The 20,034-nt window shown below is 38.2% G+C and overlaps 1 protein-coding gene across 2 annotated transcripts in view; it reads left to right on the top strand.

Annotated features, from left to right (window-relative positions):
- The window catches only part of Cubn (cubilin), a 203,737-nt gene that overhangs the window by 164,565 nt on the left and 19,138 nt on the right, over positions 1–20,034 (top strand). For both annotated transcript variants that reach the window (XM_041630831.1, XM_041630830.1), the window contains exons 56-59: positions 975–1,124; positions 3,821–4,021; positions 6,085–6,211; positions 10,315–10,532. In XM_041630831.1, the coding sequence (XP_041486765.1) occupies positions 975–1,124; positions 3,821–4,021; positions 6,085–6,211; positions 10,315–10,532 (696 nt within the window). The remainder of the gene's footprint in view (positions 1–974; positions 1,125–3,820; positions 4,022–6,084; positions 6,212–10,314; positions 10,533–20,034) is intronic.

Genomic DNA, 20,034 nt, shown 5'->3' with positions numbered 1-20,034 from the left:
CACTCCTGTCTTTGCTTCCAGCATAGCTGGGAGTCCAACTGTGTACTACTGCCCCTGCCTTCTGTATTTGCTGCAACAGTCTGATAAATATCATGACTAGTATATTAAACAAGCTTTAAAAAGCAATTATCATTGTTATTATGATTAGATTTAAAAGTAAGGAAGTAATAGTTTTCTAATAAGAACACTTAGAAAACACTTTATCAGCTCTTTAGGTGATTAATATAATACTTTTCAAATAAAATATAAAGTAATACTGTGAGATAAATCACACTGTATGTGTGTGCACGTGCATGTATGTGCTTGTGCATGTGTGTGCAGGTGTATCTGTGTATAAGTGAGTGCATATGGGAGCCAGAGAACAACCCTGGGTATTTCTCAGGTACTGCCCTCTTTTTTTGTTTTCTTTTGTTGATGGAGAATCTTGTATTGGCCTGCAACTCACTTCATAGGCTGGGCTTGCTGCTCAGCCAAGCCCCAGGGGTCTTCCTCACTCTCTCTCCTCGCAGCTGGAGTCCCTAGGGTGCACCATGAAGTCTGGCTTTCTTTTCACTTGGATTCTAATACTGAGCTCAGGTCCTCATGCTTGCAAGGGAAACAGTATACAGACAGATTTGTTTCCCCAGGCCTGCAACTCATTCTTATATGGTTTGTTTCTTTATATGAACCATATTTAATCTTTGGTCATTTATCTTCTTAAAAATATTGTGAGACCTGAAGTGTTTTGTGTGGCAAAATGTGTACTTACTTAGCATCTAAAATTCCTCATGATATTCTAGTAAGTTCTTGTTTTGCTTACATATTGACTTATAAATCAAAGAGTCATTCCCTTGGTGCTCTTCCTCCATTAAGAGTATCTCAAGAAATTTTCTGTAGAGGCTTCATGAAATGGCAAACTTACATCTTTCTCTCTATGAAGTAGTTGCTATTGATGATAACAAATCTCCTGATGATTGATTTTTATTCTTGTGTAGGATGTGGACGTAGGTTCAATGGCTCCAGAGGTGACATCATCTCTCCAAACTTCCCAAAGCCATATGACAATAACATGAACTGCACCTACTTCATAGATGTTGAACCTCAGTCTCTGATCATCCTGACCTTTGTGTCCTTCCATTTAGAAGGTATGTTTATTCTTTTCCAAAACTTGATTAATTTTTAACTGATTAAAATTATGTATCTAGCCGGGCGGTGGTGGCACACGCCTTTAATCCCAGCACTCGGGAGGCAGAGGCAGGTGGATCTCTGTGAGTTCGAGGCCAGCCTGGTCTACAAGAGCTAGTTCCAGGACAGGAACCAAAAGCTGCGGAGAAAGCCTGTCTCGAAAAATAAAAAATAAAAAAAATAAATTATGTATCTGTAGTGTTGCTATAGGACTTTGATAAAGGCATTGCTTGCAGCATGGCTATTGTCAAGTTAGTTAAAGTATTTACTAACATACAATTTTTTGATTGTAGACTATCTAGAATTTATTCTCTTAGCAATATTCAGCTAGATAATACATAATTATTAATTATAACCCACATGTTGTACAGAAGGTTTTCTGAATTTATTCATTTTGCAAAAGTACAGTTAAGTATTGTGATCTTTGATGGACATCTCTCCGCCCTAGCATATAGTAACCACTGTTCTCCTCCACAAGTTTGGCTGTTTTAGAGTTCACAGAGAAATGAAATTGTGTGCTATTTGTTTTTCCTGTGTATGGTTTTTTCCAATCAGTATAATGCCTTGAAATTTATTCATATTGCCACAAACTACAGTATTTCCTTCTTCAAAAAGACAGAGTAGTATTCCATTGTGCTCATTCAGCTATCTGTCTATGTGTGTCATTCTCTTTATTCATCAGGCAAAGGATCTGAGTTGATATCATGTCTTGGCTATGATGAATAATTCTTCAACAAACTTGGAAGGATAGATTGGTCTTTACCACACTGACTCCATTTCCTCTGGGTATATGCCCAAGAGTGGAACTGCTGAATAGTATTGGTCTATTTTTAACTTTTTGAGGGCCCTCTTTTACATAATGGTTACACCAGTTTAAATACCCACATATTCAACATAACTTATCCCTTATCTTTTGATAATAGTCAAAGATTCAATCTATTTCGAGGAAACAAAAAAATAATTAAGCTATTAATGAGAAAGATGTAGGCACAGTAGTCTAAAATGATCATTTGAAGACAATAATAAACATGTTCTCAATTGTAATGCAAATGCAAATAAAATTACAAATAGAAAATCATTTTCATCTCCACACTGAGGACTGAACTTTGGGCAGGAGCAACAAGCACCCTACAACTAAGCTAAAACCACACCCTTTACTTTTTATTGTAATAAAAAGTTTTTATTTTAAACAAGGTCTCACGTAGCTGCCCAAGTTGGTCTTAAATTTTTATGTAGATCAAGCAGGCCTATAACTCCTGCCAAAGTCTGCAGAGAAGCTGAAGTCATAGGCTTGACTTTCTTCTGGTTTTTAATAAACAAAAGTACCATTTTATGTATTTCATCCAGAACTGAAAGAAAAATAATATAGTAACTTTAAAGACACAGGCATCACATAAAATTGCTTAAAGAAAATGCATCTGGAGCCTGTTATATTTTATATAGCCTCTATTTTTTCCCGAGCACAGAGGATTGAACTGAGGGATATACACCAAGTTTGGCTAATCAACTCAAGCTGACCATGAATTGCTCTGTAGGCTTGGTTGGCCTCATACTTGCAATATACCTCAGACTCGCAAGGAGCTGGGATTACAGGTCTATGCCATCAGTCCAGGTGCATAACTTTTAATTCATTCATTTGCATTTATATTCTACATACATGCGTGTAAACATACACACCTACGATTAGACATCCATTAAAAACTATCCAGAGAGATAAGCAATTCTGTGAGTCTGAAGAGGCACTCAATCAATATGAGTGAATAAGTTTGGGGTCTGCTCTGCTTTCATGAATGAGCACCATGGGACTTCCTTTCACCTGTGTTCTGTGATCTTCACCTCCCAAGTTCTGATTCCTCCGTGGGAAGAGGTTCCTAAGAACATGCGCTTCTCTGCTCATCTCCCAACTCTAGGGAAAGGGCTGTTGGTAGATAAACAGTAAGGTTGATGGGTTGAGCCTCCTTTGCTTTAAATTAGAAGACAATGTTGATGCCAATTTATAATCTTCAAAGCCCTAAAATTGATAGTTGTGTGACTTATTGGAAAGGGCTGTCAGAAAGCATCAAGGAATTTCTCAGGTTCTGCTTGTGGCCACCCTTATCTTTACTTCTCTGTGTGGAGTCTCTCTAAGTCTCTCAAGAGCAGCACTGTTGACATTCTGAGTTGCGTTGATTTGGGGGTGGGATTTTGTTTTTATTGTTTTCTTTTTTCTTTTGGTGACAGAAAGGCTCAGAGTATGGGAATGGTCCCAGGTGTGTTAAAGCCTGCTTAACAGCTTCCCTGGCCTCTATCTCATTCTCTAGTGTGGCAGGAAAAAAAAAAAAGTCTTCAGATATTTTATTTCCCCTTGGAGGCAAGTTGCCTCTGGTTTTATGATCCCTAGGTAAAAGGAATGGTTCTGTAGCGGAAGAAAACTCTGAGTAACAACTGAGTTTATTTATTATAAAGTTCTACCTGCTTTCTCTTTTCTGTCCGTGTTTGTCTCTTGGACAAATATTATTACATCTGGAAATGAAGTTATATATTGATATAGGAAACCACCTCTTAAATTTGGTAATAATTTCTGGATCAGTTACAGAACTGTGGTATTTCGTCTGTTTATAGCATCACTTGTCTACAGCATTTCTTTCTGATGTTGGTCATTCTCTGTTCTGTGTAGATCGCTCAGCCATCACTGGAAACTGTGATCATGATGGCTTGCACATCATCAAAGGCCACAACCTCTCTTCCACTCCTCTTGTGACTCTGTGCGGTTCTGAAGCCCTGCATCCCCTCACCGTGGCTGGCCCAGTGTCACTCAACTTCTATTCTAATGCATATGCCACAGACTTAGGGTTCAAGATTTCCTATAGAATCACCTGTGAGTAACCCTACCGTTATTGTTTGGAATAATTTTCTGCTGTTATTCACATAAGAAGGTTTTATGATTCATCATATGTCACCAAATTAAAAATTCAGAGACATTAATGCAAAAAATTATCAATTAGGTACATGATAAAAAAGGAGATATTTTCCCTTAAAAATAAACCATTAGGGACTGTAGAGATGGCTCTGTAGCTAAAAGCACTTACGGCTCTTTCAGACTTAGGTTTGGTTCCCAGTACTCACACAGCATCTCACAATGCCCTCTTTCAGCCTCTGTGTGATATGTAACATTCGTACAAGTACACACACATATATGCATAAATTAATATATATTAGATTATATATCTATATATTAGGCACGTCTCCTGAATTTTAGCTAAAATTACCCTCTGAAAATAATTGTAGCATTATCTTATCTTATCTTACACAGTCATTCAGTAAAACCAGCACACAAAACTGTTCCTGGGTTTGTTTTGTCTTTGCTTGGCCACATGAATGAGTAATGGGAAGAAATAAGGTAGTTTATCTTCAAATAAAGCAATTTGCCCATCTACAGAGAACATGATTCACACATGAAAAGAATCTCATAGCTTGTTCTCAGCAGCTGACGTCAGAAGCTAGAAAGGATGATCTCTGATGTTTGCTATGCCTGATTGCATCAATCTAATAGAACACATATTCTCTCATGGCCTTGGATGAAGAAGAAGATTTGTTTTATTCTTAACTACTACTTTGGAGAATTAAGACACAGATATATATATATATATATATATGTATATATATATCATATAAATATCAAGAATATATATATATATTCTTCTGCTCATTTACTCCTTATTTTCCTAAAGTACAGTGAGCACAGTTCAATCCCCCTTTAAGTATCACTTAAAGAATGTTGCTGCTACTGGCTTCAAACCTTGGTAGTGTGTGGAGAAGTTGTTCAGACACTGATAAGCTTCCAGAGATCATGTAATTGACACTGAGTGAAATAAAGCAGTTACTACCGATATGACATTTAATTTGTGGCTGCTATATCCAGAAGTCAGAATGTATGAAGACTTTTGGCACAGAAAAGAATTTGCCCTGCAAATGGGCAGAGTTGAAGCCAAACCAAATAAACAAAAGCCTTAAATAACAAGCCACAAATTGTATCTAATCTTGATGATATGTTAGTGGAGTGTGTTCATTGGTAACCATAGAAACATCATCAAAATATACAAACTTCATGTAATTTTAGAATTCTAAAACAAATAAGCATGCCCATGGGAATACCATCATTAGGTGGGAACATCTGAACCTGGCTGGATACAATCCATGTAAAAACAATGCCTTATTAGTTATAATGGTACGTCATTATATTTTGTGGTGATTGCATTGTTGACTGCTGGGTATAACAAAGGGCTATGGGCTGTTAACGGCTGGAGTTAGAGAGTGGACCAAATATCATCACGCTTATCAAAGACAAATACCACAAATCTGGACAACAGTAAGCTTTTCTAATTTCACAACTAAATACAAATCTGTAGACCCTAAGAGTGAGGCATTTGACCCACAGTGGTAGCTGACTTCTAGCATTTCACCTATAACATTTTATCCCCAACACAGAGGCCCTGAATCTGTGTTCATTTGGATTTCTACATTGCAGTCTTCCCGTATGAACAGAGCGCACCTGGGGTCTTCCTGCCTTATTTGAGAATCCAGTTGCCACACCATCTCTCTGTCAATCTGTCATTTAGAGTGACGGGACCGATATCCCAACATATTAAAAAAAAATAGTCTTTCTTGTTGCTTTCATTCTGGTTTTTGTTTTTCTTTTACTTAGACTTATTCCCCTCCAAATGCTTTAGATGTTCTTCTACATTTCTCTCCTTTTTCTCCTTCTGGGAAATTCAAAATTATTCATAAACACAATGAAGGAGATTAAGGTCACCTGAAGAACAATTAATATGAACTCTTTTAGGGGGCAGCAAACAATAGCTTAGACTATTTCCCCCAAAAGATTTGCCCATGTTATAAGTAATAATTATTATCTGTTCATTTGCTTGTCTTCTATTCCAGCCTGTGGTGGGACCTACAATAAATCCTACGGGGTCCTTAGCAGTCCTTCCTTCTACTCCAGATACCCCAATGATGTCTACTGTGTCTACAGCATCAGCGTTAGCAGCAACAAAGTGATTCTGCTTAGGTATGTGAGACAGATTTGCCTTGAGAAAATCCTTTCACCTTTGCTCACAGAAAAGCTACCTTACTGAAGGAGCCCATGAGTTCTCATAGTGGCCTAGCTGGAATTTGGAGAAAGGCAGAGGGATCCCATATGGCAGGAAAGCCTACAAGGCCTAATCCAGTGCGGATTGAGGTTAAAAAGGGAGCTTGGCCAGTTAAAACACTCCTTGTAATTTCTTAACAGTTTGACGGAGCTTCTGATAATGGTTGTCAACTTAAGCACTCCTTAACATGGAAGAGGGTACAAAGGATTAGGAAAAAATGGTTGCCATTTGTTCAACATTTATTATACACAAGAAGCTTTGCTCAACTCTTTCCTCAGATGTTTTTTTTGTGCTGTTAAAACAGTCATGATAAATATGCAAGCACACTTATATGTGTGTCTTAAAAAGGTCACACAGCTTCCCCAAAGCAACACATATTTAAATGAAGAGTGAAAATTGGACTCCATGTCTGGTGTCCTCCCAAACCCACGTCCTGAGTAATTCTACCGCCTTTTGTCTCTTAAAGATAAATTTTATCCCATAAAGTTTGTTTTTATTTATGAATTAAAGTGACTCCAAGCTGTTGCTTTATGTGGATATATTACATCACTAGTAAATTATCTCTCTGATTCTCCTTATTCCAAGTGAGACTGATGAAAAGGATGGAGCCTCCATTGTCCAGAGGGATAACGTGCTAGGCTTCTTTCTTTTAGGATGGTTGATGTCCAGCTCTTCAATTTCACTGAAAGCTGAAATTTTCAGCATGAGATAGGAAATCTGAAAGTTAGACTAGTCGCTGGGCAATAGAGAGTTTCACACAGAAGCTTGACAAGCTGGGACAATGGTTACTCATCTGTCCCCAATTTGTCACTGATAAATTCTTTCCTGATGATTATGAACTCCGAAGCTTACTTTCAGCATCTTATATGTCTGTTGGGTCCATGAAGTGTAAGGCATGACTCATCAGAGTGATTTAACTCCATGAAAAGAAAGTGGTTTATAGGTGGGGACCGTGAAGGAAAAACATGTCAATCCCACCTGAAATTCTTTGTGGAGAAAATGTGCCTTAGGGATAAAGGTCCTGCAAGTTTTAGGATTAAAGGAACACAAGCTGCCAGACTACTGTGAGGAAGAGACCAGAGAAGGAATTGATCACCCCAGAATGGCAGAACAGGTACAGCTTGTCTAGGCTGCTTGTGCCAGTGTGTGTTTCTTACATGTACAGGATGCACAGGTTGCCATAACAACGTGCAGATAAATGACTTAGATGCAACAAAATTCTCATAGTGGAGTCTGGGAGGCTCAAGACAGGCAGTTTCAGCATCAGATGGTTTAATCTACTTCCTGGTTCACAGAGGAAATCTCTCCTAGCTCTGCCAGAGTTGTCCTTCAGTGGTGGAGGGTTGGGGGCGGCATCCTCAGAACTCGTTCATAAACACACCAATCCCATTCACAAAGACTGAACCCTCATAATCCAGTCTCCTCCAAGAGCCCCTACTTCACAACACTGGCAACCTAGAGTTAAGATTTCAACATAGGAATTTGGAGGAGAAATATCGATATCATCATTTACAGAGACATAACATGTATATAAAACATCCGTACATACACATGTTTCATTTCTTGCCTGACCCTGGAGATCAATGGTCACAAATTTTTCTTTATTTTTGGAAAATTATTTACAGTGCACATCTAGTAGTTTTAATTCTATAAAACAGATACTGCTGCAGAGATTGCAAAGGTGTATATGCTAGTAAAACTGTATATACACAGGCTTTGAAAACGTGCTGGACACACATGGAAAAATGGACTTTTCTAAGAGTTTTCTCTGTGTTTTAGGGTAGAAAGTCAAAACAGATTTGGGTGCCCCTGAAAACTCAGATTTTGTCATTCTTTTTAGATTTTTCTTTTGTAAAAATAAATGTATTTTCTATACACACAAAAAAATCAAATATATCAAAAATAACAATTAAAAACAAAAAATGTCATTAGAAATGGTCTTTCTCTTGTTTTGCAATAATATTCTCTAAAGAAAACAGTAAATATTACATTTGATGAAAGGGATCAGGATTTTTTTTTTGGGGGGGGGCTGGACCTTCATCATCAGTTTGAAAACACTTATCTAACTAGCCAAAATTCTTTAGGGAAAGACTTAGGGTTATTTTAATGCTCATAAAAAGGAAATATTTAGCTATTTTCTATTTCAGAATTATTTCATATTGTCATATGTTCATTAAATCTGCTAGCAGAAATTATTGAGAAAGCAAAAATAAGCCTATCGTATGGTTCAAAAATAAAGGCACATATAAAGTCTTCCCTTTTTGGGTATCTAGGAATCATTTTTAAAGGACTTAGGAGGCAGAGGCAGGTTGGATCTCTGTGAGTTCAAGGCCAGCTTGGTCTACATCAGCAGTCCCAGGACCCTGACACAAAAACAAAGGAAAACCAAAACCAAACAAACAAACGAAAATGTCGAAACACAGGCCTGAAATAAGATACTAACTAAGGCCATCAGAGGAAAAGTCAGGATAGATTTGTCAGGAAGGTTGGATGTGGTAGCAAGCAGCCAAGGCACACTGGTTTAGCACGTTATTTCTCTTTGGTATGAGTGGTTTCAGTGTAGCTGACAAGATGCTTGGCCAACTGTGCTCACTCAGTGTCCAGGGCAGATGGGAGCTTTACTCTTTTTTTTTTTTTTTTTTTTTTTTTTTTTTGGTTTTTTCGAGACAGGGTTTCTCTGTGGTTTTGGAGCCTGTCCTGGAACTAGCTCTTGTAGACCAGGCTGGTCTCGAACTCACAGAGATCCACCCGCCTCTGCCTCCCGAGTGCTGGGATTAAAGGCGTGCGCCACCACTGCCCGGCTGGGAGCTTTACTCTTATTTTGCTCCTGTGATTCTCTCTGATGCAGAAAGACTATATATCAAAACAAGCAAGGCCTTACCCTCTGCTAACATTCCTGTAGCCAGGGTACGTCCCATGACCACACCAGACTTCGGTGTGTGCACATGCAGTTAGTTATCCCTACCCAGTGCTCGGAAGGCAGGCCAGCGGCTGTGCCGGGAGCCTCCAGTGATCCACCCAGAGAGCTATGTGTGAATTTCTTGTTAGATCAGTCCAGTGACATAACAGAATTTAGTTCATTCTTTATTACCTCTGCTGCATATTTTTCAAACCAAAATTATTCCATGTTCTTGTTTTATAAAATCATAACTTAATTTTACTGAGGACATGCTGTATACCAGATGCCGTAACTTAGCTATATCACACACATTGCTGCAGTGGTGTTTCTATAAACTTCATTTTAGAAGAAGGAAACAAGAGGCTGGAAGAACCACAATCGAGCTATATAAACCAGAATTTCTTTCATTTGTCTCAGTATTCTTCACATAAGTAAAGAATGAGACAGCAGTGCCACTTACCAAATATCACAAGGAAAATCGAAGAGGAAGATAGTTTAGGTGAAACTCAAAAACCTTGCATGTTATTAGGGTGATAGCATAGGCCAGTTTGTCAACACTCAATCTTAGGAGCTGTGGAAGGAGTCGTGTTCCTTGAAGCTGTAGCCACTAGTAACTAGCCCTTGTTTAAGGAATAACACCCTGTCCATAATTATGCAAGCAATTCTAGTTAAATGCTCTAGAACACATCAATAAAGCACATGGAAGTAGTGAGATGATTGCTAGACACAGGAAGGGAGTCAGTTGGAGAGAGGTGGTTGAGAGAATAATGGGGAGATATGATCAAAGTGTATTATTTATGTATGGGATTGTGAAAGAATAAAAAATTATCTAAAAATTGACCTCACTTGAACCTAGGTCTTGATTGTCTTAAAATGCGGCATTGTATTTTATTCATCTTTACATCCTTAGGTCCCATCACAGTTATTGGTATATTACAGTTACCCAACAAATAGTGGCTTCATATTTGATTACACCTTGTTTATAAAATTTCTTTCCAAATGAAGCTTGAGTGCTGTGTTGTCAGTCTCTTTTTTGTTTTTATTTAATTTTATAAGAACTACAGGTACAATTTAATAGGCACACAAAAGAGGACACGAGAAATAACCAAGTGTACTTCACAGGTTCAGTGATTTTGAAGTGGCTCCCTCCCCGCTTTGCGCCAATGACTACCTGGCGGTTTTCGACGGTCCTAGCATTGGAAATAGGTCCTTTGGAAAATTCTGTGGTTCCACGATTCCACGGGATCTTAAGAGCTCCAGTAACAGCCTGACCCTGCTATTCAAGACGGATTCTTCTCAAACAGCAAAGGGCTGGAAAATAAGTTTCAGGGAGACACTAGGTGAGCATTTGAGACATGAAAGTCTTTTTCTTGTTATTTCTATGTTTCTTCTTCGTTTAATTTTTTCTCCCAGTTGATCCCAGCTGATTTTCATTTAAACACAGAAGAAGCCCAGCTAGACGGCCTCATTGACAATGGCTGCTTTACTCCTAGAGTGGTAAAGAGTCTTGCGAATGTATGGAATGATCTTGTGGCTATAAAAAAGGAATGCTTCAAGAACCTAAAAACCTAAGGAAATAGGAGCTTAGGACAGAAGTCCTGGTGGGAAATGGCCGAGGGTCTAACTAGCACAAGTGGGAATGTAGGTAAAGAAAAAATTGAAATACTAAAGATCTTTAGAAGGCCAAATGCATCTGGAATGTAGCATTAGGAGCTTGGTGGGACATTACGAGGGAGTGCAAGTTGAAGATGCTGTCTTAAGGGCAACTCGTTGGATGATGATGTTATGTAAGTCTACTCAGGTGGTACCTAAGTCTATTCTTAGTCATGAAGAATGCTGTATTCAGTTTGCCATATTTAGGGCTGGTGGGCTTGTCAGGTACTGAAGTAGAGGTATTTAAGAGATGGTTGAAAAGACATTTGGGATGGAGAGGGTGGTCTCAGAGTCATTGTGAGATGGCAGGATGGCTAAGGGTGAGGATAAACTGAAAACAAAAGCCCAGTTTATTGCCACTGTATATGAAAGATAATAATCTGCCTAAGATTAGCACAGGAATGCCAGCTTTTTAACATAGCCAGTTCTCGGCTTATACTAACTGTGCAATTTTTATTGGACTCAGGGAAGTATTTTGATTTTTTTTCCTTGAATATTGATGTAACCAATGTTCTGAGATCTAACCAATCCTCAAGCAAACCCCATTCTCTGAGAACATTAAAAAAAGACAGGAGAACTTTCCCACAATAAATCACCTGGGCTCTTTCCCCAGGGTTTTCTCTTTGCCCGTGGCCGATTTTACCTCCATCTCTGTGACACAAAAGCAGAGCTTAACTTCATTACACTTTCTATGTCACACTTTTCTGAATTCATTCTTAACGATTTTTTATTAATTATGTGTGACTATATGCATGTGTCTGCATGAGTATGCATGCACATGTGTGTGCAGATGTCCGCAGAGACCAGAAAAAGGTACTTAGAGCTGCAGTTATGGATGTCTGTGAGCTGCACCTGTGGGTGCTGTCAGGCAAACTCTGGCTCTCGGGTTTTATGACTGAGCAGCAAGAGATCTTGACTATTGAGCCATCTCCCAGCCCCAATAACGTTTTCCAGGAGGGGAGTGACCAGACAAACGTTGATGTTTTTAAGCTCCTCATAAAGAGAAGACATTGTGATAGTTGTATCAGAAAGGCGCTTTGCCGCTTACCCTTTTCAGCTTTCATGACAACTTGAAAGCAAGACTCACAAGACACAGACTGTAGCCTTCCTAGAATAGTATAGGTAAAGCGGCATATAAAACACTATAGACTATTTGAAAGGAAAAACCCATTTTCCTTTAGATATCTTATTTTTTTTTATTTTTAAAGAATTTTATTGAACTTCTGACAAATTCATACACACACGCACAAAATGTAGTACTACTATATTTACCCCATACCTTCTCATATTTCCGCCTCACTCTCCCAGACTACTTTCTCCAACTAGTCCCATTCTATTATCTTGTCTCGTTATTTGGTGCTGCTCTTGCACAAATAGCCGTAGCTGTTATACTCATGATTACATTGGCTGCATTATATCAAGGTGACAATGTTTTGTACCACTTGTTTATATCTTATTTTTGAATGAAGGATCTCACGTCCTGGGATGCCCCTGTGCCTCATGTGAAAATTTTACTACTTTCCCATCTGTATAAATGCCATTGTTCACTTGAAGACATTCAAGCAATAATTTAATTATTAATTGCACTTTTCAGTGAGAATTTGAGTATTGTAATTTTTTTACAAAGCTTTCTAGCTCACACAACTACGTGTCCTGGCCAGTCTAAATAAGTTACAGTTTTGTTGATCATTTGCGAGGAAAAGGAGTAACAGATGTCATTGCAGTTCTAGGGTTTCCAGAATCTATTTATTACAGACTTCGCAAAAAATAAAAAGTGCAAAGTCAGCCTCAGCTAGTCGCCTCCACCTTCCTCTTCCCCTTCATCCAGTTAAACCCTCCCGTCTTTTCTATAAGGAGACAGACGGTGGACCAGACTGGCTGCTCACTTCTCAAGCTATCCATCTGCCTGGAAAACAGCCCCTTCCCTGGTAAATACCTCATATAAAAAGGAGAGCACTGTAGCCCTTGACATTTCTGTTTAGTTTTATCTCAACTAGATCGCTAAGTGCAGCTTTCACGGCTTTGCTGTTTAGATTACACAGTTGACGATAATTTATGCACATCTGCTTTGACTCTTCAAAATTCAGTAAAAATCAGCTTATGTGCTTATGTGACAGTCAGTGCAGCATCTCCCTGTGCATTTAGTACATTTGTGTTTCTCATTGACTGAGGAAATTTCGGGGAACTACCCGCAGTGGGTAGTTAGTACATGGAGGCTGAAGTTGTTTCTCCTTCCTTTGTGGAATTATTGCTCAAGTGTGGCGATAGATGAAGGCAAAGCTGACACCAGGAGCTGGCACCTAACCATGACATAAACTTTTCTTGCATTTCCCATGAGTGCCAACATAACATGGGTAACTGAAAGAAGGGGAGTCAGAGAAATGATTGTGCTGAGCTCCCAGGATCCAGGAAAATGGAATTCTCTACAAAGATGAGCGTTTTTTTTCTAGACCAAGTGTTCATCTTTTTTCAGATCATCAATGCCTCTGAGATACCAGCCGTTCTGTGGGTTTAGATGACGTATGGCAGCTCTACAGGGCAGAACTCACAATGAAAGCACTCTGCTTTTTCCTAACACTCTGGGCTAGCTTAGTCTTAGCCTCTCCTTTGCCAACAGAGCTCACTTCAGCCCATGGCCAACTTTCACATGTCAAAAATAAAACACTTTGTCTTTGAACATATGCTTTTACAGCTCATGCCTCCATGCCTTCCTCTGTTGGCCTCATGTCCACGTGTCTCACTGAGTCTTTCATGATGTCATAAGTCTTTCATGACTACTCATTATGTTAACACTTATCTTCTCGGCCCAGAGCTAGGTGTGTACTTCCGGTTCCACTGTCACTTTGTCTTTCTTCTTTCTTTTCTTTAGTAGTTTGTATGTATGTGTGTGGGGTATGCATGTAGGATGCATATCTACATGTGTGTGCATATGGAGACCCAAGATTGAGGCAGGACTGTGCTTCAATCACTCTTTACTTTATACATCGAGGCAAGCTCTCCCAGTTGACCCATAGCTTTCCAGTGTAGCTGGTAAAGCTAACAGACTTGTTTTAGAATCCATCTTCCCAAGGGCTGTGATTCCAGATGGGCCACCTTGTCAGCCCAGCATCTACATGCAATATTAGGTGCCCAGCAAGCACTTTACCCACTCAGCCATCATCCTAGCTCCCATTCCCCCTCCCAGAATGCATTTTGTATCACTTCAGCACAGTTCTAATATACAGTATTAAACTTGGCCCAATACGGATTTTTGGGCATTGAAATTAAGAAAAGTCCAAGAGACAGTTAGGAGTTCCTGCAATCCCGGGAGAAAAAAAAAAAGCTACATCAGGGACCTCGGTGACCAGAAACACATCTTTTTTTTTTTTTTTAACAAAAGCATACAAAGTCTTTTCTAGAAAACTGACTGCTTATATGATTTTTAAAAATTATTTATTTATTATGTATACAAGAGCATTGCCTGCTCTTCCAAAGGTCCTGAGTTCAATTCCCAGCAACCACATGGTGATTCACAACTATCTGTAATGAGGTCAGAAACACATCTTTAACCTCTGTGCCTCCTGTGGATTGAAGCCAATATGCTGAGAATGGGGACCACTATCTGTCTTCCTTCACCTGGCTTGTTAGTCATGCAGATGTGAATCAGGCAGCATTAAGGGCAAACTCATGGTGAGAGAAAGGCATGAATACAAAAACATATGTCCGGCAAGGACAGAATGAATCACAGGTCGGTGAAGGGAAAGAGCTGTGTGCCAGGATTCGAGTACCCGGGATGCAGGTGACTCATCATATCACTGCCTGCGATGGAGCTTTTGAGAAACCCTAACCTCTCTATGCTCAATTTTTATCTACTAAAGAAGATTAGCTTGAAATATTATCATTTTCTATTTTTTAAGAATCTATTAGAGGTAAAGTAGATTAGTTCCTGGAACATATTATAGCTGTCCTAAAGTGTATTTTATAACTTAAATCAAATCAGAAGTTAAATTCTAATTAAATCCTAAGGCAGCATAGAGGACTCAGACATAAATAAGTATTACTCCATCAATAGTGGCTGTGTGAATGAACTGAAGAATAAGTGAATAAATTATGCCTATTTTGAAATTACATTTATGTGTGACTAATATTATATATTATACCTATTTACTCTCAAAATTGATTCATGATACATAGAGTTGAGCTATTTTACAGGAAAGAGAAGGGAATACCTTTCATCCAGTTCTGGAGATACTAGATCTTACTCAATATTGAGTGAAAAGAGCTTGGGCTCTGGACCTGTTATCATACTCTTGGAAAACATCTCTCAAATGTGTTAAAAGAGCAGACAGTGGGAGGAGTAGAAATAAGGTGAGAGAATAAAAAATTATGATTTCTAAAAGGGGTTATGAAAAACAGAGGTTGTAGAGTGTTAGGGATTATGGGAATGAAAAATAAGGTCTCAGCAAATGGCAAGACTATCAAATGCACACTTGAGAATTCTACTTCTAATTATATTTATCCTTCCCAGTTGTGGTGTCAAGTTTAAACTCTGAGAGGCACCCTGAAATGGTGTAGCCCGACAAGAAAAGAATGCACTTTCAAATATTCACTGACATTAAAATCATGTGTGTGCTTCTCTAGGCGCCTCTGAGCAGCTAGAGACAGGCTGCTGTTGCCCTGACTTCTAGAAGTACAGCTGCAGTCAGATTGATGGGTTATCAGTTGAATAATTTGATAAATCACTACTCATAACTCTCCAGGAAGTAATGGTGGGGTATGACTTGAAGGCAACCAGGGGATGCTATTTGTCTGGTTTCCTAATGTCATTTGCTTCCTTTTATGAAGTCTGAGAATGAGAAGAGCTGAAACTGTAACCCATTTAAAGAAAACTAGGCTAAGCCTGTTTCTGCCCCTTGCAAGCCTGCCTGGTTTCACTGTTGATTACCTCTCCCCTGAGGATAAGGCTAAACACAGGGTTATCTGCAGCTTATTCTTTAGGGACTCACCGAAAGAATATTTGCTTAGCTTAGAATGCGTGCATGGAATAAAGAAACCAGCTATTGCATAGCTCATCAAAACCTTGTAGGCGACAGGATCAAGCAAAGAAAGATCTTAATGAACTTATTCCAGTATCATACACAATCAAGTATCTTTCCTCCTTGTTCCCTTAATGTCTACATTTGCCCCCAGTCTAAAAGGATAGGGTTTCCTGTCCTCGAGCAAATAAGCCAGATGTTTCTTTAGAGACCAAGCTGTGTTTATCATCTCATTTGATTCTATCTGCTTTAAAATCATAGGATGCTAGTTCTGAATAGAACATTTAGGTTTTATTATTACTATATAATACTACCACATAGAATAGTTATGTATTTGTATATGGCATATTTATAACATAAATAGTATTTAACCTTTATATATTTCCATTCATAGTCACATTTTATATAATCTATATTATAAATGTAACATTTAATTTATATAAAGAACACATTTATACTTTAAATATAGTTTATGTAATTTATTATATAATTGTCAATATGGCAAGTATATGTATTTTGCAGATATGAATATATGTTGTAAAAGCCACATTTTTGGTGTTGATAGGGAAATGTCTCATCTGTCCTGCTGGCTTTGCATGGCATAAAGGGTGAAGCCCTAGAATGGTTAAATACAGATATAGGGAATATATCTATATTGTAATAAAGGATAATAAACCTGTATGGCAAAAATTAGTAGCTTCTAATTATGGGCTCCAATTAGTAACATTTCTCAACCCCAGGGTTCTGAAATAAATGAAGGAATTTAGATATTTTATTCTGATGTTGTAACCCTGATTGGTACACTTATCAAATAGTCAAGTTTAAAAGTGGGGAAACTAAGTCACAAGGGAATTAAGTGACTTATCAAGGACACTTGGCAAGTTCTGAAAGGAAGGGTATTGATCTCTGTCACTATTAAGTAGCAACATCAGGGCAGTGAAACTTAAAAAACCCAACTATATACTTAGTACAAAATAACACATTAATGAAAACAAAAATTCCATTCCCTTATTTAAACTATTATTATGAAATTATTGGTCATTAGATTTTCTTTTATAAATTTCACCTCTTATATCATCATCTATTTTATGACATCTCAGTAATATATCACTATTAATCTTGCTTTTCTTTAAACAGAATATTTTCCTTTTTAAAAAATTCCTACTTAATAATTGTCAATATTCAGTAAAATTATATTCCATTTAAATAGGGAGTATGCTCATTAGTATGTACTGAATTCTACAAGTTAATGAATGTGTTCTACCTACTGATATACTGCCCCAGTGCCCAGAGATCAAATCCCTTAAGTTACAGACCTGGCATCATTTGTTGTTCACTACTATGAGACTACCCGTTAGATAGACTTATACAGTCATTATTTTGTATATTTTGATGAAATTTCTACTGCTGTCCTGCTGAAATATGTAGTAAGATATGGCATGAAAGTCAGAAAAATTGGCTTTGAAAATAGGCTAAGACTTAAGACTAAAAAGTCATTTCACTGATATATATATATATATATATATGCGTGTGTGTATGTGAATGTACATATGCATATTCATGTATTTTTATAATAAGACAACACCTTTATAAATCAATAAATAGATTTAACTATAAAAATTCTCTAAACCTATATCAGAAAGCAGAGATCTATCTAATAACTATTTGTGTTCTCTGTATTCCTTCATTTTTTTTTACGATATTTCCTTTCTACTTATTTTGTAGGCAGTGATTTCAAGGATACAATGGTGACTTTAGCAAGCCTTTACTTGATTCACTCAAACATAAATTACCAACTCCTTGTAAACTCACTGTGATAAGTCTGCCTGTGAAAATGGCAGTCCTGAATTATATGTCAGCTTTGGAGTATCAGAGTCAGCTTATAATTTTAACAAGTTCAGCCTTGGACAATGTGTTTAACTACTCTGTCTTGGTTTTCTAATTTATAAAATGGTAACATTCCTCATTAGGGTTGTGGCATTGAATAAACCAGAATATCCTCCGTACTCATTTGACAAGCCAGGAATCCCCAGCTCTAACTAGTAGGTTTATCTTGGGAGGTGGAGAAAGGCACTCACTGGAATCCATACATTCTATAAAGAACAATCATGCCTAAAGCCACTGTATCCTCCTGGAATATTAACTTGTTTCATTATGCAATAACGTTTGAAAACATCTTGATAATAATATCCATTTTTTCTGATTTAGAATAATATGCATAGGTTTCTTTTGGACCCAAAAGGCATTTGGTTAAGAACTCTAATTATGAATGTGTACATATATTTGCATGGCATATTTGTTGACCCTTTTACTTCCAACCTTGCTCTATCCTGTAGAGTGTGTTTGCTCTTTGGCTTTTTCTTCCCATTGGGGAATTTAACATCTAACATGTTTGTGTGCAATGAAATTACATATCAGATTTCACTCAACCTTTGTTCTCTTTTCAGCTTTTCCTGCCGCATCACATGTTCCCGCAACCATCCTTTCTTGCTTTCAAACTTATTTATTGCATTTTATTTTTCACTTGTGTGTGTGCATATGTTTGGGGATGGAGTGTCACAATGGATGTTATAGGACATCAGAGGAGTTCTCTCTGTACTGGGAATTGAACCCCAGTCTTCAGGCTTGGTGGCAGGCATAGCTCCTTTCCTTTGCTTCTTTTTAATCACTCTTCTTCTGTTATTGCAGACATGATCTGTTATTATTTTAGCCTTTACCATATAGATTACATTACCTATCTGTTGCTTTACTGCCCTTAAGCTGGTCTGGCACCTACAGACCAAGAACAGCTCATACAAATTTATCTTCATGCATAGAGCGAGAAGTGAACAACAGCAGATGCTTCATTTTCCCCACCAAGCCCCCTTTGTATATGGGTCTAAGTCTACAGAGGAATCAGCAAGCTCCAGGCTCAGTGAGAGACTCTATCTCAAAATCTAACATGAAGAACATTGCAAAAGACACTGGACATTAGTCTCTGGCCTCCATGGGCATAGACAAGTACACACGCACACTCAATTTTTTAAAAGTTTGCTAATAGGTATAAGTTGTGCTAATAGGTATAAGTTGTTCTTTATCAAACTGAGAAATTTCCTGTCTAATCCTAGTTTTCTGTGAGTTTTTAATTGTTACATTGTGCGGTATCCAATGAAATCCTTTTAGAGAAATAAGCTCAACCATCAGAAATCTCGTTGAATTCTCAAGTGAGTTCACAACCCTGGATCAGTCGATACTGCAGCTGTGAAGGTCACAGTGAGCTTTACTGCAAACTATGACTGTGAAACTCAAGGCCCCGTTGTTGACGAGAAGCCACCATGGCATGCTCTGTCTCACTGGGGCACCGGTTTTTAGAGGCATTTGGTGTGAAGCTTCCAGAGCTGTTTGACCACCACCTCCAGGCACAGATGGCGCTGGGCAGCAGGAATATGCTGAAGTCAGGGCGATCATCATCTGAAGTGCAGTAGGTCACTAACCTCTCGAGCAGCAAGAGTCCAGAGACAGGGAGATAGCATCCCAAAGACCTCAGGAAAGTGTCAGTCACAAAAATGTCAGTCCTCAAAATAACTCCTTAATAAGTCGTCTCCCTCCACTGGAGCCTCTAAGATGATTCTCCTAGATAGAGCAGCTATTTCTTCTCTTATCAGACTGATGCTGCCTTGTGCTTCACCTGAGGTCTAATCATTCAGGATTCAGTTACTGACTTAATTAAGTAGATCTGGCTGGAATCTCTCTGCTGAATTGGGTTTATATCTCCAGCAGGGTTTTTTTTCCCCTCAAACATTTTCTTTCTCTGAAGAAATAGCTCTTTTGAGTTAAGTTTTTCCAACTTACAGATAAGTTCTATTTAAGTTTTATTTGTAAACTCAACTTACAAATGAGTGACATTTTTTCCTGGGTACAGGGTGTGCCATCAAAGTGGCTCAGACAGGTGCTGATGGATAAGTACTTTCTAAACGGTAGAAAAGATGGTGGATGGGAGATGTCTAAGAAGAACAATGTCATGATGTCTTTAACAGAAGAAAAGGAACTTCAAAATATCAATACAGAAAATACAGATATTTTAATATGTGGGGACTCTTCCATAGTCACAGATCCTATTATGTTATGTTTCTATAGATATTTGGACACAGCAATGTGGCTATAGTAGTTTTTGACATTGCATTCTCATTTTGTG

This window comes from Microtus oregoni, unplaced genomic scaffold, assembly GCF_018167655.1.
Source record: "Microtus oregoni isolate MIOR12 unplaced genomic scaffold, Mior012 000035F_ref0000213, whole genome shotgun sequence".
Classification (NCBI taxonomy): Eukaryota; Metazoa; Chordata; class Mammalia; order Rodentia; family Cricetidae; genus Microtus; species Microtus oregoni.
The sequence above is the reverse complement of the archived record's forward strand: the minus strand, read 5'-3'. Positions and strand labels throughout refer to the sequence as shown.